The 21607-nt window shown below is 37.1% G+C and overlaps 1 protein-coding gene across 2 annotated transcripts in view; it reads left to right on the forward strand.

Annotated features, from left to right (window-relative positions):
• The window catches only part of TPP2 (tripeptidyl peptidase 2), a 53023-nt gene that overhangs the window by 11948 nt on the left and 19468 nt on the right, over window positions 1–21607 (forward strand). For both annotated transcript variants that reach the window (XM_048295904.1, XM_048295905.1), the window contains exons 7-23: window positions 24–178; window positions 1186–1262; window positions 1791–1918; window positions 3792–3891; window positions 5901–6049; window positions 6178–6293; window positions 7885–8053; window positions 10323–10480; window positions 11976–12052; window positions 12875–12981; window positions 13779–13933; window positions 15082–15198; window positions 16747–16847; window positions 18797–18893; window positions 19165–19302; window positions 20703–20947; window positions 21146–21224. In XM_048295904.1, coding sequence (XP_048151861.1) covers window positions 24–178; window positions 1186–1262; window positions 1791–1918; window positions 3792–3891; window positions 5901–6049; window positions 6178–6293; window positions 7885–8053; window positions 10323–10480; window positions 11976–12052; window positions 12875–12981; window positions 13779–13933; window positions 15082–15198; window positions 16747–16847; window positions 18797–18893; window positions 19165–19302; window positions 20703–20947; window positions 21146–21224 — 2168 coding nt within the window. The remainder of the gene's footprint in view (window positions 1–23; window positions 179–1185; window positions 1263–1790; window positions 1919–3791; window positions 3892–5900; window positions 6050–6177; window positions 6294–7884; window positions 8054–10322; window positions 10481–11975; window positions 12053–12874; window positions 12982–13778; window positions 13934–15081; window positions 15199–16746; window positions 16848–18796; window positions 18894–19164; window positions 19303–20702; window positions 20948–21145; window positions 21225–21607) is intronic.

Here is a 21607-nt window from a genome sequence, read left to right on the forward strand (position 1 = left end):
GTACACACTTTTCATTTGCACAGGAGCACATGGAACACATGTGGCCAGTATTGCAGCTGGATACTTTCCAGAAGAACCAGAACGAAATGGTGTGGCTCCTGGAGCTCAGATTCTTGCAATCAAGATTGGTGATACGAGACTAAGTACAATGGAAACTGGCACTGGTCTAATAAGAGCTGTGGGTATTTCACTGAATAAATGATTTATCTCAGCAGTGTGACTTAAGTGTAGAATATTGTGAAACTTCATGCCCTACTTGTTCATAGGCTTTGTTTTTATGGCCCTACAATATTTCCAACAAAGAAAACAAAAACAAAAAACCAGCCCAACCACCCCCCCGCCAAAAAAAAAGGCTCACAAAAATAACCCAACCAAAAACCATAAAAGCAACCAGAGTGTATTTTGAAGCATATTTTAAGACTAGTGTTTTAATGTAAAACAAGACTTCTGTTGCATAGAGCACTTACAAAGTTTTTTCAGGCTAACAGTCTTGCAGTGTCTGACTAGCTTGATGTATGAGAGAAGTTATTGCATTCTTGCTTAAAGGTCTTTCTGTTGTCAGTGTATATTTTGTAGTTGCTTAAATAACTATAGGAGACATACAAATCTAGAGTAGAGACTAGTCACTACGTATGTTGCTGTATTTGTGTTAACTCTTCTTACAAGTGAGGAAAAATACCATTCCTGTTAATGATAAAGAGCTTTTCTGTACAGCGAGTTGATAAGGAGAAATTTTACACAAGAAAAGGATCTGAAATTAGAAAATTGTATTTCTAGCCCATAGAATATTTTGATATAGCAACATGAACAGTAATTTTTTTGCAACTTTTTGGAGTTCAACCAAACTGCACAGGAAAGGAGAATTTTATGTTCTTGAGGACAGACATTAGAGACAATACTGGTGACATCTGCTGTCCTCGGTTTTGTCTTAGGGTAATGTCTTAATTATAGCTGGGAACATGGCAAGAATAAGGCTATTCAGGGAGTAGGTTTTTAAAATTTTCTTTGTTTGTTGGGAAAATAGCATATAACTGGTTGCAGTAAATTATTTTCTAGAGTCGAGAGATTTGTCTGTATTTCTTAGATATGTAGCAGATCAGTTTAAGCAGATGTTTTCTGTCATTCCTGAAGTCGCTTACTTTCTCTGACTAGTACATATTTTGCTTTCCATTTTTACTTTATCAGATGATAGAAACAATAAAATACAAATGTGATCTTGTCAACTACAGCTATGGAGAAGCAACACACTGGCCAAATTCTGGGTGAGTAGTGCTGTGGTTAAAGTATTTTAATTTCACAGAGGTGGAATTGTATTTGTTGAGCTTTGTGTAAGTCAGCTAGTCACTAAGAGTGGATTATCCAGGCTCATATGATTCATATGTTATAAACTGTGCAGTATAAATTTTAAACTGGCTTTGAAAGAAGTAAACCCTTAAAAAAAGCTTTTAATTTATGATATAGGCACAAATATATAATACACAGATTTATAATACATATACAAATAATTTTTTAACATAATAAAGAACTTTTGTAGTTGCAACACCACATGATCTGTGGGATATTTTCTGAAGACCTAAGATCACTACATAGTTATTACTCCTTTTTGAAACCCGAAGATATTGTTGTGGTCAGCTTCTGTACTGGAACCACCTCTGCTAGGTGTGGGAAGCAGGCTGCATAATATTCCCTGTTTGGTGAATGGTCAGAGGTTCTACTAGAAATGGGAGCTTTGTCCTGTGGAAGAAAGCAATATTGTTGAGTAAATGATTTATTTCTTTCTCTTACTTCAGGAGAATTTGTGAAGTGATTAATGAAGCAGTGTGGAAACATAATGTAATCTATGTTTCAAGTGCAGGAAATAATGGTCCTTGCCTTTCTACAGTAGGATGTCCTGGTGGAACTACATCTAGTGTAATAGGTAAATAATCTGTTCTGAAAGAATTTTTGGCAGTATTCAGCTTCTGTCTTTTCAAACTTTGTACTTTTGTTACATATTTGATTGCTGAAGTAAATGTAAAAAATTGTCTGCTGGGCTACAAGGTTAATTCTGAGAGAGGCACTTGCTCTATGCTGAGGTATACAAATTTAGATTGTTATCTACTTACAATTCAAGACCTTACTTATGTAGAAAAGAGGTAGGAGAGAAATGGTCTTGATTTGATGTGGCTTTGTATAAAATTTGCAAAAGAAATCTTTGGTCTGACTTATTTGAATATTTCAGGATTACTTTTTCAACTGTAACTGTCTAAGTACACCACTTTGCTCCAACCAATAGCTGCTGGTAAATGCAACTTACAAAAATATGATTCGAAGTTGGATTCTAATTAATCTTCTGGAAAGTCTTGCAATGTATTCTGAATTCTTAGAACTACAGTTTTGGATCATCTGTCTTTATCACATACTTTTAATTTTTATTTTTAGTGATACAGATGTTTTTAATTTGGATATAAAATAATCGCATGTCAGGACCTAGACAAGTCCTTGTAGGGGAGGAATTCTTCCAGCTGCAGTGCCACTTCTGTGCAAGTCTGTTACTGTCATTAAAATTCTCTTTCTGATGGGTTAATACATGGTTTTGTTTTAGTGAGAGATTGAGTTATAAGTTTCAGCAAAATGTCTAGCTCTCAGGGGGTTGCTTCCTTAGTCTTAATTTTTATATAAATCTGCTATTGACGCACTAGTGCATTACACAAGATGCTTTTTAAGTCTCAGAATTCTTATGCAAGGAGACCAGTGTGTAAGGAGACTAGCATGAAGTCTTGAAAGCTGGAGAGCTGCTATTCCAGGGCAGCTAGTAGAATTAATGCTGATTACTTTCTGAAAGTTTATCTGCTGTTAATTCACTACTGAGACTGGGAGTTGGAACTGGAACTAACAAGCTCTTTTCAGGTCTGCACTGGCTTTGCTCTTACAGTGCCTCTACTCTGTCAATTCAACTTAGGTGTATCACTCTAGAGACTGGGTGATTATTCACTCCACATGCCAAGTAGCTTTCTCCTGTCCTCCATCTGGAGTGGGCCAGATAGAGTTTTTGTTTTTTGAGGGTAAAGCAAAATACAGCTGACAGGTTGGCTTAGTTCACATGGACACAGGCCTTGCCAAGTTTGTCAGCTTGGTATGGTAGTTTTCTACCACCCTGGTAGTGCTTGTGCCCTAAACAAAGTGGAGCATTATCATTTCAAATAGGTAAATGACATAGTTGCAATGTGCATTCTTGGCATTCTCTTCTAGAAGTGCTACTTTATCAGGCTTTGAAGTAGTCATTTACATACTCTGTGCACTTGGAACTGATACCCAGTAAAGGCTCTCTCCCCTGACTGTTTGAGATGTGTGGATATGGCCATTTGCTCCAGGGGTGTAGCTGTGAGCCACATGAACATGAACCAATTCACATGGATTGCTCTGATGTGCAGTTGTTGTAGTTTGTGACAGAGCAGTGTAAACAGAGGAAAGGGGTGCAAGAGAGAGAGACGACATGTAAAAGCTGCCTGTTGTGAAAGACATGTAGAAGGTGAATACACTATATTCCAGCTGAGTAAAAGTGAAACTTGGACGTTTACATGATATTTTAATGTTATACAGTGTGCCCATCAGCATTGTTACTGCATAGCGTGATGTTTTACACTTGCCTTGCAAAAATACCTGGATTTAATGAGATGGAAAATGCGTGTTTCCATTTTAAATGTCAAGCAAGAATTCTTCTCATAATGAATTTCAACCACAGAAGTATTTTACTTTAGTTTTTAATAAAAATTCTTATTACATCTAAAACGCTTGAATGTTTTTTACAGGTGTTGGTGCCTACGTGTCACCTGACATGATGGTTGCTGAATACTCTTTAAGAGAAAAACTGCCAGCAAATCAATATACGTGGTCATCCAGAGGGCCTAGGTAGGTTATATTCCAAGAACAAATTGATTACTTTGGGGTTCAGATTATGTAACTCAGGATCTAAAATTGGTCACTAATACCAAAATAAAAATATTTCTTTCCTGTGGAAAGAGCATAACTAGCCTGCTCCTCTGGCAACAGTTTTGTATGTTGGGCTCTGGAACTCCTGGGGGAGAGTGTATAGCATGGAATTGCCTTAGCACAGCCAGTATTTTTCAGGAAAGTATTTGGGTGCAGACCTATTCAAAGATGACAAAAGTTACTGAAAGGTTGTTTGGAAATTTGTTTGGTTTTTTTTAATTTACTTTTTTCTATAGCATTTATTCCATTAAGTTAGTGTGGTGGTGAAGTTAAATAGGCTGTAAGTGTTGAAGATTAAAATAAATACTGTTACTGCAGTGGTGTTACTTCTGACTTTAGTGACATTGCTGTGATGGCATAACTTACTCAAGGGTTTTGCTTGAGTCCAGCAGAGGTGTGAGTAGGCAGAAAAAATTGCTTTCTACCTCACGCTACAGAAAATTTTCTGAAAGATCTAGAAAAGAAATTTTAAGGGCAATGTAAACTCCAATTTTTATTTCATGTCTCAGAAGCATTTGATAGTAATGTGATCAACTAATGAAGAAAAAAATAATAGCATCTCTTCTTGAGTTCTTGCCTGTGTTTAGATTTTGGGATTGTTCTCTAGCTGTTACGGTGTATGTATATTTACAGGCAAGTATATTGTATCAAGAATCTTAATATGAAGAATTGTCATGTTTTGTGTAGGGAAAAGAGAAATGTGCTCTCTGCCTTCAGGTGAGAAAGGGAGGTGGATTTATAATTAATTTTGATAGACAAACTCACATATATATATATATATAAATTGCTTTTTGTGTGCTTAGTTGTTGTGCCCTGTAAAATAGTCAGAATGAGCATATGTCAGCTAAAAGGCCAAGTCTGGCCAAAGGGAGATTCTCCTTTTTTAGGGTGCAATATGCAGCTGACTGGAGAGTTCCTGAAGTTTGCTAGAGCAGTCTTCATGTAGGGATCAGTCTGTCCCAGTAAGCAGTAGAGGCTTTCAGGCAGATATGCTGTGCACTGCTTGTCCAGAGGTGTTGGGATGCAGAACCTCTTTATGAGTTTATATACAGCTGTCATCAAATATGTCCAAACATCACATTGCAGTATCATACTTGGAATATTCTGATTTCAGACAGGTGTTCGACATACGAAGCTGTTAGTGTGGGATATAAGTAACCTAAAATACCATGCCTCTCCACAGAACTTAATAGCTCAGGCACAGGGTTGTCCTCATTCAAGCAGTGCAATTTTTGTCTATACAGAGCAAGAAAGTTGGAGCATATCTGGCTCATAGAGTTGAAAACCAGATGCTACTTTAACTGTTCCATAGGCACACAGTTGCTTGGTTCTTTAATATGCTTGTGAAAGAAAAAATGGGTTGTAGGCCCAGCTGATCCTGATCTACCTCTTAACATTACTTTTTACGTGTTCTCCCCTTGCCCTCTTGTCTCAGGCTTGTAATTCAAAACTTGAACTGGTAGTGAACTGTCAATGTGCAAAATTAGAAGTCTAGATTTTGTATCTTTTCTAGCCTTCCTCTCCCTTTTGCTATTTTTTCTTTGAAAGTAATAACCATTGAATAGGCTGTGTAGAACACTAATTTATTTATTCAAGTGTTTAATAGGGTGGTTGTGTGCATTTTTTAATTCAAATCCCAGGAAGTACTCTGCTGGCTAAAATGAAGTCTGGTGGAGAATACTGAAAGAGTGAAAATTTAGAAACCTCTCACTGTAAAACAGGCATAGCTGATGATTAACATGACATTGTAAATTGTTACTTAGTGGCACACTTTTTCTTGGGTTTAATGGATTAATGGATTTAGTGAAGTAAAATGTTGTGAATGTTCTCTAAAGCGAACTTTTTTTTTAAATGTACTGACAACTTCAAGATAAAGTGTGCAAAAAAAAAAAAAAGTTGGTATTTTAACCATTGCTTTTTAACACTAGCACTGATGGAGCCCTTGGAGTAAGTATCAGTGCCCCAGGAGGGGCTATTGCTTCTGTTCCAAACTGGACTCTGCGAGGAACACAACTCATGAATGGCACATCCATGTCTTCTCCCAATGCATGTGGAGGCATTGCCTTAGTATTGTCAGGTAAAGTGCTACAATGTTAAACATAGATGCATCATCTAAAAGAGGTTAGATACTTTTTCCTCTTAAAAAAATGCTGTTGCTTTTAAAATTTTCATTGTATCCAGTAACACCCTTATTTTTAATTTCAGGACTCAAAGCTAATAATGTTCATTACACTGTTCATTCTGTCAGAAGAGCTTTAGAAAATACTGCAGTGAAAGCTGAAAACATAGAAGTATTTGCACAAGGACATGGTATTATTCAGGTACTTGCAAGCAAAAAAACCCCAGTATAATATAAATAACTGCCGATGAGAAACTAACCTACAAAAAAACCCCAGCTTTTGAGGGGATCTCACTCAGTTTGTTCCATGCTACTTGATTCTCAAATCTCACTGGGGGAGAGGAAGGGAATGTAGTGGGAGGAGAGGAGGAATGAGAAAGTTCTTCCAGTTTCAGCATGCAGTTACTGTAAAATAAATGTGATAACTGGATACATTCTTAGACTGATCAAAAAGATACATGGACATAAAAGTGGGATGTAGATTTTTATCACCCACATGTAGATCTGGGCGCCTAAATTCTGTCCTAATGTCCAAAAATGTTTCTTTGTATTGTCAGAGACAGCTGTACTTGTTCTGTCCAGACAAAAGCTGGAACTGTAAGTTCTGGACAGTGAAAATAGATACCCACGCTGGTTCACAAAGAAGTACAGCTGCAATTTTACAGTGACTTTGTTGCAGGCCTGCACTAAATATTCTGAGTGCTCATGGTTTCCTGTGGGCTTCAGAGTAGCTTGGAAATCTGTGATGTGATCCTTTGTGTGATGAAGGCATACTGAGTGTCTCCCTGTGTGCATAAGCTTATGTTCTTTCAGAGCTGGGCCTGGTTTTGCCTACAGTCGCTCTTGTCCTAGTCTAATAGAAATACTAAGATTTTTCTCTTGGCTTCAAGATGCCAGATATTAAATGCTTAGCCCAAAACTCATGTTCTGGAGAGGCTAGGACCTAGTAGGTAATGTCTGCTAAGCGCATCTGTGATGCCAAGTTTGATACAGAAGGCAGCAGTGGTGGTAGCCATATCAAATAAAAAATGAAATGCACCAGTCATAGTTGGTGTTTTAGTAGTCTGTGATTAAATAATGTGTTAAAATGTGGTTAAAATTGATCTGGGAGACAAAGCTGTTATGTGTCCACTTGTCTCAAAGGAGAGCACCCTAATCTTCACTGGTGAAGGTATCTTGCTGTCAAGTAGAAGAGAATTTAAGATTTTTGTAGTTGGTAAAATAGCAAGTGAGGTAGAAGGGTGTCTTCTTAAAACAAAAAGGTGAATTTGTTATGTGACTTTATTGTGACAGCTCATGTACTTAGACTAAGGGCTGGATTTCATGACCTGATTCTTTTAATTCATACCAATAAATAAAACTTGTATGGGTATTCTATTACTTGTCTCTTGAATTGCTCAGCTTCTTACTGTATAAAAGTTTTAAATGCTTTCACTAGTGTTGTTCCACCTATGAAGAAGTCACCTAAATTAGATTAGTAGGTTTGGGCCTTGAAGTCCTCTTCTTCTAAATAATCTCTGAATAGGAATCTTTTGATAGATTTGTAATAGAGGTGACTTGGCCTTTTTTTTTTTTATTTTAAATGTTCTTGGCTTTCTGGGCTCTCTGTGGCAGACTGTGAAAGTTGTCTCATTTTCTGTATTGAGTATCATGCAAGCACGTGTGGCTCGGGTAGCATATGAGGTACTTTACTGTTTGTTGCTGTGCTTGCTCAACACTTCATATTGGAGGGAATATGCATAAATTGCTATTACGTTGAAATCTGTTAATTTAGAACTTGCTCTTTCTAACAGGTTGATAAAGCCTATGACTACCTCATTCAGAATTCATCATTCACAAGTAACATCGGCTTCACAGTTACTGTCGGCAGCAACCGTGGAATCTACCTCAGAGATCCAGCCCAGACAGCGGCACCATCTGATCATGGGGTTGGCATAGAACCTGTCTTTCCTGAGAATACAGGTAGGAAAGAGCTTTTGTAGGTGGAGGTGCAGGGAAATACAAGTGTGAACTTGAAACAAAAAGCTGTGATAATGAGGAGTGATAGGAATCTGTGCTGTAAAAGGAGTCAGTGTAACCCAAAGTTTCATGGTAAAGGAAGATAGGCTAATTAACAACTTTGCCTTTCCAACCCCAGATTTATAACTGCAGGGCTTTCATATTTTTTGGGGAGTCTGTTGCTTCATGCTTTCTCTCACTGCAAAAAAGAGATCTCTCTTGGTTCTATAGAAATTTAAAGTGAAGTTGGGGAGCTAGGGAGAGACAGAGAAAAATAATCATAGACCCCTGATGTTTCATGAAATTACAAAACTTCAGGGGTTTTGTTGTAGATAATTTTTGACAGAGGTTGATGACTGTTCTAAAGATGAAAGCACTTACTCAGAAATTAGTTTCTCTGTTATTTAAAGACTGTAAATTCTGGATTTGGGCTTTATCTAAGTTTTCACAACCTGAGAAAAATCTCGTTTAACAAATTAGACTTCCGTTTAATATCTAATAATTATATCTAAGGGCATTACAGGAATTTATACAGATTTTATTACTAACAGAGTAAAAATAACTTGTGCAGATCAAAATAAGGTTTGACTTTTTTTTCCACAAACCATTTTGCTCTTCTGTACTGTATTTAGTAAAAATTGGAACTCACTGGGAGAGTGAGTTATGTTGTATTTACGAAGTGAGCCATGTGAGATCTTGTTACTGAGATTATTCCTTTCATAAAACCAGTGATCATCAAGAAGGTTGGCATGTGACAAAGGGATGAGTTTATTTTGGGGCAGAAAGGCTATGAATTGGGGCAGGTTACTGACTCCGAATAACTTAATTGCTTGACAGCTTACATTGCAATTGGTGCATTTTAAATTTAACATATGACACAAAACAATCGTTCCCTAAACTTCTGCAGGATATAAGCAATCTAAAAACAATTAGGCATTTGCAGTGGATGACTAGTAGCTGTAGACGTTGTTTCCCTAGTTTTCCCTGGTACCTGTTTTCCCTAGTTATTTCTGTACTGTGTCTGGTGTCTTCAACAAGACCGAGTAAGAGAAACTTTAAGAAAGAGTTTAAGGGAGTCTGATTGCTCAGTTTATCTGTTGAAGCTGTCTTTGAGCTCTTATTGCTTCTCATGTACCTGTAATAGTGTGTTCTTTTCTCTGCTTAATCAAGATGTGATGAAATACCTGAAAATTAAGCTAAGCTTAATTAGGACTAGGAAACAGGAAAAAAATTTTCCAAGTGTTACTTATCTTTGGAGCAGGAGGAACCTGCTAAAACATTTCAACTGTGTTGGATGCTTTTCTGGAAGCTGTGCTTTAATACATTTTTGGCATAGAAGCTAATTTGCAGAATCTGCCAGATTGTTTGCAAAATCTGACTAGATTATCATAGTAATTTTAATAGACTTTACCTCTTGCTTCGTATGCTTTATAATGTAGTTTGGTAAATAGCATAGCATTCAAAATCAATGTGATTGTTTTTTATTGTATTTCTCTGCGTAAGGCAATATTACTGTCCCTGCCTGGCTCCGTGGGGGGTTCAGTGTTATAGTCGGTAGCAAGGAGTCGAGAAGGGCATTTGTGTGTGTTCCGCCAGGAGCATTTATTGCTGCCACACTGTCAAAGGTTGCAGAGGCAAATACGAACGAAAAGGCGGGACCAGGGAACGGGGGCCAATGGGGAGCTCTGGGGGAGTGACGAGGGGGTAGAGCTGACAGCCAACCGGGGAATTCAAACTGAATTCAGAACAAGCGTCCTGGGAGAAGCCTTGTTGGTCACCCTAACATAAAGTGGTTCTTGTGGTACTAGGGACTTGTCTTACTGAAAACTCTCTGTCCCTTGTAATGTATTTTCACCAGCCACCACAGGGCAACACTTTTTGTCTATAGGTGGAAGCTTACACCTGCTTCCAGACTATGTTGTGGGTAACTGAAGTATTGCTTCCCAGCCTGTGTTTGACTTTGTCAGATTTGACTGTTTCAGGGGAGAGGAGTTTTAAAGCTGGGTATCACCTTTATTTTACTGCCTACTGCTGCTATTCTGTTTTTGTCAAGTTAAAAGAAGTAATATAGGACACTCTCCTTTGTGCAGAATCTGATATCCAGGGGCCCTAAGGAATTGAATTCTGTTATATTTTACTGATGCATACATTTTAATGGCAAATACTGAGTTACAGTGGACTAAGTACACATAATTGTGTTATTGAGTTGTTTTTTAAATTTGTTTCCTAACAGAAAACACTGAAAGAATATCTCTCCAGCTTCATTTAGCTTTAACTTCAAATGCACCGTGGGTCCAGTGTCCTAGTCATTTAGAACTCATGAACCAGTGTCGACACATAAATATTCGTGTGGATCCACGTGGCCTGAGAGGAGGAGTACATTATACAGAGGTTTGGAAGTATTGGTGATCTTAGCAAGGTTTTCTGCGCTCGTGTGCCTTTATGGGGTCTCTGTCAACTTTTTATAGAAATTATTTTTAAGGAAATAAAATCTGTGTGCTGTACAGACCAGAAGATAGTGCTACACTGCATTTCACTATACAGACTGAAGCCAGGGTTCAGCAACACTTGTGCTATACAATGCTGTATAGCACATGTCTGTAGAACTTTATCTGTGTTTAAAAAATAAAAGCATATAGAAAACATAAGCCAAATAACCATTGACTAAGTTTTTTTCCTCTGGATGTATCTTAATCCTTGGCTATGTATCTCAATCCTGTATTATTATTGAGGATAGAGATTTGTGGTTTTCTGTGATGTTAAATACTTCTCTATTTTGTGGTGTTGCCATGCAGTCTTGTATGGAACAAAGATTTTCCTTTACCTTAAGGAGTTGAGTGAGCACAGTGGTGTAACAAATTTTCTTGTTTCTTCACCTGTTCTCCATCCTGTTTTGGAAGGTGAAGGAGAAAAATGTGTGGTAATGGCTGTGTACAGTAGAAGATTTTGCTGATTTTAGGCTTCTACATTCAAATTTGGTCCAATGTACTAAGGAAGTACATTAAATTTCTCATTTTCTCTCTCAGCTATCCTCTTTCAGTCCTGCAAAAAAAAAATCAACCAACAAAAAACATTTTTCATCCCCTCTCTTCTCATCACAAATGTTCATTTTAACACTGAAATGTTTCCATTGCATTGTGGTTGGTCATAATGAAGGTGGTACCAGCTTGCTCTTTAGAAGTTTGCTTGAGATGTTTAGAATTGCAAGTCTTCTATGGTACCACTGAGGACATTTTATCAAAGTCACTGTGAGTGGGGTGAGGCACTGGAACAGGTTGCCCAGAAAAGCTGTGGATGCCCCATCCCTGGCAGTGTTCAAGGCTGGGTTGGATGGGACTCTGAGCAACCTGGTGTAGTGGAAGGTGTCCCTGCCCATGGCAGGGGGTTTGGAACTGTGCGATTGATAAGGTCCCTTCCAAACCAAATGATTCTCTGATTGAACAGATTTTCAGAGATAGTTTTTAAAGCTTGACTATGAAAGTCACGGTAAATCAAACTGTAGTTTTTCAAACATAATCCTAGGAGAGAAGGATAAAAGTATTTTTTATATAGCAATAAAAAATATTTTAGCTGAACTAAAATAAGCCTGACACAAATTCTGAGCTGAAACAAAGCTGAGCTTTTTATATAGGGGCTATCAGATATGGGTTGAAAGCTTGAAAATTTTTGAGGAAGGATTGAAATGAGTCAAAATGGGAAAAATTTTTTTTTTCTCAGTGATTGTTGGTGTTTTACTGTTTCTATGGTGATAGTGGTCAAATGACCTTTTCTCCTCAGTGATAACTACAAAGATTCAAAATACTCTGCAACTAGTTTAAGCTGAATGTTGTCTTCTACAGTTTGATTTTGACCAAAGATTTTATGTTTTTGTATTTTACTTTGTTAGGTGTGTGGATATGATACAGCAACACCTAATGCAGGCCCTCTGTTCAGAGTTCCAATCACTGTTGTTATACCCACAAGGTCAGTAAATCCAGAACTCTGAGAGTTCCTGAACTTCCTACAAACAGCTGAAAAGATTCTTACAGCAGACTTATGCAGCTCTTTATAGCTTTGGTCATGACAGCAGCGTCTCCTGGTGGGCTTAGCCACCAGTGGCAGTAGCAGCAGCTTCCTGGTCCATCAGCATACAGATGCCTTCTGGCTTGTTGACCAAACTGTCAGTCAATGTACTATTCATGTATGTAGGTCAACTGGAGATTGGTTTTTCATTTCTACCTGGTGAATGAGAGTACATAGGGCCAGAGGGCATTATTTGGCCATTGTACATTGGGATAAGCTTTGATCATGACTTCAATACAGTAAGTTTAGAGTTGGTACTGTGCCTGTCATTGGTTTAAACATAAGACTTAAGTGATGTTGATAAAGAAGGAGAGTATTTTATTAAACTTATTTGGTGGACAATCTGCCCTAAGGGGGAAAGAAAAAGTAACTGTTCTCTAACTCGTTCATGGAAATATTGCTACTTCTATACCTTAGCTCATTTCAGTGGCAATTCACTCGGCCAGGAAAAGCAGATCCACTGAAAATGAGGATTCTGTGATACTTCTGTTTAAACACTAATTTCAGGGAGGTGGGAAGGTGTTTACATAGTGTGGTGGAGCTGACATTTTAAATTTTTTGGATACATTGTGCTGTTGGATTCTTTACTAGAAGGATTAAAATAATTGGTGTTGAATATCGTCATTCTACACATTTTTAGAGTATTTTTGCATTTAAAAATGCTTCAGAAATTGGCTTCATAGCTTGTTTGACTGCTATTTGTGTTTTCCTTTTGACATACAGAGTAGATGAATCATCAAGCTATGACCTGACATACACAGATGTTCATTTTAAACCTGGTCAGATCCGAAGGCACTTCATTGATGTTCCACAGGGAGCTACATGGGCTGGTAAAGAAAATAACCACATTAAATAAATAGAAAATTGCATCTGTCAGACTTGACAAAGTTGGTTTTAAATAATTTTGAGTTCTGCCTGAATAAATACTGAAGGTTTGGCCTGTGAATATGTAAATATTTTTTTGATTTTTAAGCTCTTAGAGGAGTGATTTTGAGTTATTTCACAGTTTTTGGCATAGTAGGATCTTGATTCTAAGTCTTAAACCAGCCAATAACAATCTGAAGTTATTGTGTGTACCTGGAAGAATGCCCCATGTTTATGGAAAAGTATCAATGTCTGAGGTTTATTTAGCTTTTAAGGTGTATGGATGTAGTGTTGAAAGAAGTCATAACTGAAGAAAATGTGATTTTCACAATGGGTAAAAAGCTCAAAATTTTGCAAGAAGGAGGGAAAAAAGGGATTTTTTTTTTCCTTGTCTTTGTGAGATTACTAAGCAATAATCCTTTCAAAAATCTTTAATTTAGACTGAAGTCAGTGATAAGACTCTTAATTTGGAATTCAACAGTCTTTCTTAGTACAGGTGTATCATCTGTATATCTGATTAATTTTGACCATTTAATCGAGACATGTTTCTCTTTTCATCCTCTGAACTTAGCTGGTTTTCCTTTAACCTGAAAGGGCTTTTGAAATTAACTGATACAAGCATTTTTCACATATGGAGCCACTTGGGGTACTGCATAACTTCTTAGCATAAAAACTACTCATGAAAGTAGTATTTCTCTGGTGAATCTCTGCTTTTCTTTTAAAATTTGTGTCTTCAGTCGAAATTTCTTTTTCCTTAATCTAGAAGTGACTGTGTGTTCATGTTCAGCTGATGTGACTGCCAAGTTTGTACTTCATGCTGTTCAGCTTGTGAAACAAAAAGCATACAGAAGTCATGAGTTCTACAAATTTTCATCCTTACCAGAAAAAGGCACAGTGACTGAAGCATTTCCTGTCTTAGTAAGTTACCTTAAGGGTGGGGTACATAAAGTAATGTATCAGTGCAGTATAACATAACTTATTTGGGATTTTTTTTTCCTAAGAAAAACCTCAGACCCAAGACATTGTGTGTTTGCTACAGTAGTGAATGCATCTGATTTTCAGTTTTGAGAAGATCTCTAATAGCTTGCTAGTGTTTCTGAGCTATTTGGTAATATCATACATGTTAATCTCTTCAGTTTGTTTGTACTTGATTATACAAAGCAGTTTGTTTCCCTTTCAAATAGGAACTATGACTTGTTGGATAGTTCAGCATATTTTGCCTTTAGTGTTTAATGCAGTTATCTGGGACATCTTCATCTTGAAGATGAAGGGAGTAACTGACTGGCTCACATTCATACATCCTAGGTACAGCAGTCTTAGCCTGGGTAATGCTAGCTCAGGAGTCCAGAACCATCAGGGAATGAGCTATCAGTTCAGGGGTGTGGGTAGCAGAGCCTTCTTCTCAAGTTTGTCAAGTTTGCTTTGCTCAGTTTAGTTGTATAGCTCTAAGGCCTAAGAATAGTTATAACTTCTGTGCTACTCAGTCACTTGCCCTCTGTAAAAATGTCATGTGGGAGACTGTAAGCTGTGTTGGTCCCATTGACACATGAATTTTATCACGTTCTTTAAAAACTGAAACAAGAAAAACCCAGAAAACCCCACCAACCAGACAAAAACAAAACTAACCCAAACCTCCCAAGTTTCATGTCATCTTACTTAGGCAGAGAGTGAGATCTCTTTTTCTAATACCTGTTTTTAGGGGACACACATTAAACTGATCTATGAACTAACCTGTCCACCTGGTTTGAAGGATAAGAATGGAAGACAGAACATTTAACAGCAGTACCTTTCTGTGTAGGGTACTCCTACAGCGTAGAGTACTCCCTGGCACTCTGTTTTGAGGCATTTGTCAGTCATGCTGTTTTGTTGGAGTTTTGTGTTTCCTGAGCCAAGTATACTGTCTTACTTGGTACTGTACAAATCTATACAATTGGAGTAAACTGGACATAAGAGGTCTCTTTTGAATTGTATTCTGATCTTTTTTTTTGGCTTGGGCTGAGGGAGGCTGGGGTCAATAGAAGAGGAAGATGGGAGCTGGAGTCTAACTTTGTGCTTTTGTTACCCAGGCTGGAAAAACCATTGAATTTTGTGTTGCTCGGTGGTGGGCAAGCCTTAGCGATGTTAGCATTAATTACACAATTTCTTTCCATGGTGTACTTTGTGCTGCTCCTCAGTTAAACATGGTAAGTTTTCCAGAGTGCTTGTATTGAATTATTGTGAAATCCTGTAGTAACTCAGAAAAAAATAGCTTTTCTTCTTGCCTGTATTTAGAAACAGTAGAAGTATTTTTGTACGTGAGACTTTCATGTTCTCTCTTAAAAATTGTTAAATAGGAGTTCAGTCCCAGAGAAATGCCAGTTACCATTATTTATGATTTTTTTCTATGCCTTTTCATTATAAACCAGTAGTGAAAAAAAGAGAAAAAAACCCAAACAAAACCCCTAAACTCAACACCAGTAGAAAAAACGTCCTAAAAGGCTGAAAATATAAATATGCTTACAGTACCAAGTGTTTTATGTAAATAAACTTTGCTGGGACCACAGTTCTTGAACTTGAATATCTAGACTTGTTGCTAAAACACCAGCACTCTCAATACCATATTCAGAGTAAAAATTCATTAAAATTTATTTTCTGTTCAGTGTTCTATTGAGATATGGTGATTGATTTGAGATGTATCATTTAGGGCAGTTGAAGGTACAGTGGGTGGGGCAGTGTCATGATTCCTCATGTTCTGTGATACTAAAGGATTGAAAAAGTTGCTTAAAATGTTAGTATGCTATTTAGAGTACTTTGTCTTGGTCCTATGTTCTTTGCTGTCCTATGCAACCTGGCTTGACTCGACACTGCCCACCTTAGGAGAGAGCTCTTTGAGAGCTGGTACCTACATGAAGCAGCACTATGCTAATCTGTCTTGGCTCCTGCCTTTTTTTCAGCTAAAGGCCAGAGCAAATTATAGCTGTCCCATGGGGGAATTCGGATGTATTCAGGCTCTAAGAGCTGAATAAACTGAGGAAGAAAGAGTGGATGCAGTATGCTAAGGTACCAGGTCTTGAATTGGTAGAGTAGGAAAAGAAAGAGCTGTTGGGGATGGTGTGCACAGCAGCTGCCCCCCAGCCCAGCAGGATTACACCAAATGAATAATGGACAGTGAAAAATAAGATAATGCAAACAGTTTTGCCCTTCCTTTTTGAGCATCAGTAACTTTCATAAAATAAATTTTAATAGTGCTCAGTGTCTTTGTTACGGGATAGAAATAAATTTTTCTAATTATTTTGCCCATCACCAAGTCTATGTATGCAGTATTGTTTCTCTTTTGCAGAGTTAATCTATTCTCTAATAATAGTCCTAGGAAGCACCATAAAATACTTGTTTTAATTCAATATATACAATATAGAATATTAAATATTGAAAGGAAATCATCACAAATGCACAAACAAAGATAGTCCTACTTGAAGTATGACTTACCAGTTCTGTACAAAGTATTTAAATTAGGAAGGGGAAAAAATGGATAAATAAAACTTCAGCTCCAGTTGCTAAAGTTTTGCAAGTCCCAGTATTATGTGCTGTTGTAAAATAGAGATGCACTTGTGACGCTTTCAAAATGACACAGTATTACTTGTTAAAGAATAAATAATTATAGCTTATGTTGTATTTTTGAGGGTCATAGCAGGTGGTCCCCATCTGATGTTGTAAGTGCACAGAAGCATAATTGTTCTATACTCTTCTTCTAGCACGCTTCAGAAGGCATCGTACGGTTTGATGTTCAGTCCCTGTTGAAATACGAAGATATTGCTCCGTGCATAAATCTGAAAAGCTGGGTTCAAACGCTCAGGTGGAGTTTCTGGGGAACTGTTTTGGGAGACTGGGAAACCTCCTCATATGTTGAGTTAAAACAGTAACACTGTAGCAGTGAAATTCAGGATTACAAAAATATTCCTGTCAAATTCAAAGTGGCTTTGGAAGCATCAATTAATTTGTCAGCATTCTCTTTTTTCAAAAACTTTACTTTCCTTAAGCTAACTTGAAAGAAGAAAAATTTACAAAAATATTCTACGCTTTCCAGACACTTAGAGGTAAAAGGTACTTTAATATCTAAAGAAGGAAATTGTAGAGTTATTGGAGTTACTACCTGCTACTGTTTCTTGTTTTTGTTTTTTCATTTTTGTTTTTTTTTTTTGTGGTGGTTTTTTTTTCCCCTAAGCATCTGCTTGGGATCCTGCCAAACTTAGACCTGGGAAGACTGTCCTCTCTCTCTTGCTTTATTAAAAGTGCTTTTGTAGAATCTTGACCAGATTTTTTTATGAAAAGCTGTGTTTACCTTGTCAGTTTGACACATGCTGATTTGGAGGAAAAACTTTGCTGGAAAATTTCTACAGTGCAACAGTTATTAAAGTTGGTCACTTCAGAAGGATAAAGAACTGCCATATGGTTTAAGCGGTACTTTTGAGATGTGGGGCAGACAATTTCACAGTGCTCAGTAATCCAAAGTTTTCCATTATCTGGGTCTGTCAGTGGAGCCTTGGGCTCTGTCTGGGGCTTTTGGGTACTTGTAAGTGGAATTGAGGTTGCCAGGAGTTTAATGAACATATCACCTAATGTTAGATTCAGAAATAATCCGTTCGATGTGCCCTAAGTGAGGAAATAAAGCTGTCCCTTAATATAGCTTTGCCTCATTCTTGGTTTGGAAAATGGAAATGCTCTTTACTCCTTGTAATATTTAAGGCACTCATCTGACAGTAAATGAACTGCAATTAAGTAAACAATGGAGAAATATTTATGTATTAAGGCATGAATAGTGTCTCTTGAATGAACTAATGAATTATAACACAGAGGAAAAATTACTGTATGGCTTTTCCTTCTGTCTCTCGTTTCAAGTGCTTGGAGGGAGGGTGAATGTTAGGGAGACATATCGTGTGTGGTATTACTCAGTTCTTAAGACTTCTGTCAGCAGTCTATCTAGTGTCTGCCAGACCAGGAAACCTGGGTTAAATGGACGTGTGGTCTGACCCAGCCAGCACCCATATCTTACTGGGTGATTACTCTGTGCCCTTGACGATAAAAGCGCTGACAGAATCTTGGAAACAAATTCTGATCACGTAGTTAAAAGTTGCCTGATTTAATGAATGAAATGTAAACTTAAATGATGCCAGACCACCCTGATTCTGCTATTATTTCTGAAGCTGAGATTTTTCCTATATCATTATTGTTTTGTTTATAGCCTTTGATGTTTAAGGTCTAAAATGTTTGGCTGCCCTGAACTTTGGCTGCTTTTCCCAACTGTATCTGAGTTAACATAGACACTCCGTAGTGTACATTCTTCTGTGTTACTACTCAGATTTCTGTAAGGCTTCTTACATTCTCTGAAGATATAACCTTCTATAACAAGGAATTACCAATTGTTCTGTCTTCTAATTGCAGTGCCATTAATCTTTCAGTTATGAATACAAGTACTGATTTCAGCATGGATACTAGAAACGGAACCTGACATTTTTTTCCCCTTAAACTTTTAATGGCCTTTAATTTTGAGCATTTAGATATGCTTACTACATTGGCTTTTTTTTTTTTTTTTTTTAGCAGTGTCTGTAGTGTCAGTAAACCTTGTTTTTGGACTGACATTAGTTTTAACTGAGGAATTTATGGTGCTTTGATAGTTACAATATATGAGATGTTATGGCATGTGCTGAATTCAGTTGTACCTCAGAACATGCTTCTACTTAAGCAAGACAAATTTTGATAGAAGATACATGTTTCTCAAGAGTACCTTTTGTTGTTTAACTGCAGACCAGTGAGTGCAAAAATAAAACCTTTGGGCTCCAGAGATATTTTACCGAATAATCGTCAACTGTATGAGATGATTTTGACCTATAACTTCCATCAGGTAAGGGTTATGGTAGTTGGTTTTTTTAAAGTTATTGATAAACACAGCATGTTTTCTAAAACCAGGTCTTAATTTTAACTAGCTTTCTCTCAGAAAAGAGGTCTAGATTCACACTCTAGATGCTCTACAGTCAAAATTCCATTCGGTCCACTTTAAAAGCGACTGTTGCTTGAAACAGGCTACAGCTTAGTTATCTCTTTGAATATGTATGTAAGGATTGTAATTGTTTTATTCTGTAGTAGATTAAATGCTTTAACCTTTCTTTTAATAGCCTAAGAGTGGAGAAGTAACTCCAAGCTGTCCACTTCTTTGTGAATTGTTGTACGAATCTGAGTTTGATAGTCAGCTCTGGATTATTTTTGACCAGAACAAAAGACAAATGGGTTCAGGAGATGCCTATCCACACCAGGTACAGAGTAATGTACTTCTTTTTCCTTCTGTTTGCTGCAGACTGTAAAAACGTTCATTCTTTTTCACCTCCCAAGCCTCTTGTTAGCGCTTAACATTTCTTGATGTGTAGTTTTAATGTTCTTATATGTTCACAAGAAGACATAGAAGGTTCAATGATGATGCATCTCTATCAAAAAAACTCAGATGTGTGTCCATGGAATAGAACATGTTGGGTTTTTTTCTCTCCTGAGGAAGGAGAAAGAAGAAAAGCTGCTAACTTCTGATTTCTTATGATTTTGCTTGGTGCTTCTCAAGAAATGAATTCAAAATCGTGTCGTTCTTTATTTTGTTTTTTTACAAAGACAATACCTTAAACTTTTCTGTGCAAGGTGGAAAGGATCCATTATTTCTCCTGTAGTCTGACTTGTGTGCTGATAGAGCAGAGGCTTCTGTATTCATGAATGTTGTCCTCTGTGCTGTTGATATCTTCAAACAGCTTTTTTAATGCTTCAGCTTTTTTTACTTCCTGTTGCTATCTCTTGCACAACACTTGTAGATACTCTACCCTCTGTGGCAATCTCTGCTGTAACAGACTGTGTGTCTGGATCATGGGGGAAGTAGAGAGAAATGAAAAAAAGAAAAAAAAATCACAAAAGAAGCTTTTTTCATAATTTTTTTGTTTTGAAACTGTTTTTTACCAATCTAAAATCACAGTTGAATATCATCAATGTAATGTTAACTTTGATAGATTGATCATTCTGGAAGTGTACAAAAGATAGTTTCAAGAGACATGCTTTAAAGTTTATAAATTATTTTCAGCAATTGCATTGTTTTCCTGGTTTTTAGTTCTGTTGTTGCTTGTTTTGGGTTTTTTTGGGATTTTTTAAAATAACGGAGACAATATCTGCATCTTCCTGAGTAACAAGCTCAGGACAAAGAATCTGGCAGCTCTTTAAACTGCATCTCACAGGAATACTGAGTCCCTTGGTGTGAAAATTGGTAGAGTGTTTGGGACAGGAGAAGATGTTTTGTGGTCTAAACTGCAAAGCACCCCAACATAGTAAATTGAAAGTGTATTAAGGCAAACCTGCCGAGGTTTTGAAGTGAAAGCTTAACAGGAATTCTGATTATTATTTTAACAGTTAATTTGTTCCTATTTTAATACTGTATTATGTCAGCCTGTCTCGTGGTCTGAAAACTTAATTTCTTTTTCAGTCAGTACAAAATGTGTTTTGGTTGCTATCATGTCTTGAAAACACTCTTGTTTTCAGGAGATTCCAAAACCAAGCAATCTGGTATAGTTTAAATGGCTAGAGCTATAAGGATCAAGAACATGACTGCCTTATTTCTGGGCTTCGGGGTTTTTTATGACTGGTGAAATACTTAATCTTGACATTTATGAGAACTTCTTTCTTTCAGTATTCTGTGAAACTGGAAAAAGGAGATTATACCATTCGGTTACAAATTCGTCATGAGCAGAACAGTGAGCTGGATCGCATCAAAGACCTGCCCTTTATTGTTTCTCACAGGTTGTCTAGTACCTTGAGCTTAGATATTTATGAAAACCATAGCCTTGCTCTCTTAGGGAAGAAGAAATCCAACAGTTTGACGTTACCACCAAAACACAGTCAGCCATTCTTTGTTACTTCTCTGCCTGATGACAAGTAAGTTATGAAGTTGTTTTTCTCATTGCATCTAGGCAACTGCCTCTGCACCTCACTAAAATGATACTTTAATAGTGTCTACCTGTCCAGGCTTGGTAATTCCTTGTGTCGCTCTTCCCCTGCTTGGCTTCTTTATTGTAGTTTCCATGAAACCTTAGTGAACCTGGGTTTAACACTGGGCTTACTTTCTTTGAACAGAATACCTAAAGGAGCAGGACCAGGATGTTATCTTGCAGGAAGTCTTACTCTGTCTAAAACAGAACTTGGAAAGAAAGCTGTGAGTATATGGAATGGATGACGGGGGTTTTTCTGAAATTCTTTCTAGCGAGCAAATGGCATGCCAGGAAGTGCTGTATTGTGTGGAGTTAGCACTTTAAAGAGCATTAGATTTGGTAACATAATACGTTTTAGAAGCAGTTGTTTCACTATAAAGTCAGCATAACTTCTAAGTAGTTCTATTATTATTTTCATCTTCTAATTTCAAATTTCATTGCATTTTCTAAATTTTGAGTTTTAATTCTTTTACTCTGAAATCTTTTATTTCTATAAGCAACTGCTTTTTTGTTGGTGTGCAGCCTTTAAAATTGAACATCTGTAACTCCCTAGCTTAATGTAATTTTTGAATGAAAAATACGTGCATATAGTGTTACGTGCATGTTG

Source organism: Corvus hawaiiensis, chromosome 2, assembly GCF_020740725.1.
Source record: "Corvus hawaiiensis isolate bCorHaw1 chromosome 2, bCorHaw1.pri.cur, whole genome shotgun sequence".
Classification (NCBI taxonomy): Eukaryota; Metazoa; Chordata; class Aves; order Passeriformes; family Corvidae; genus Corvus; species Corvus hawaiiensis.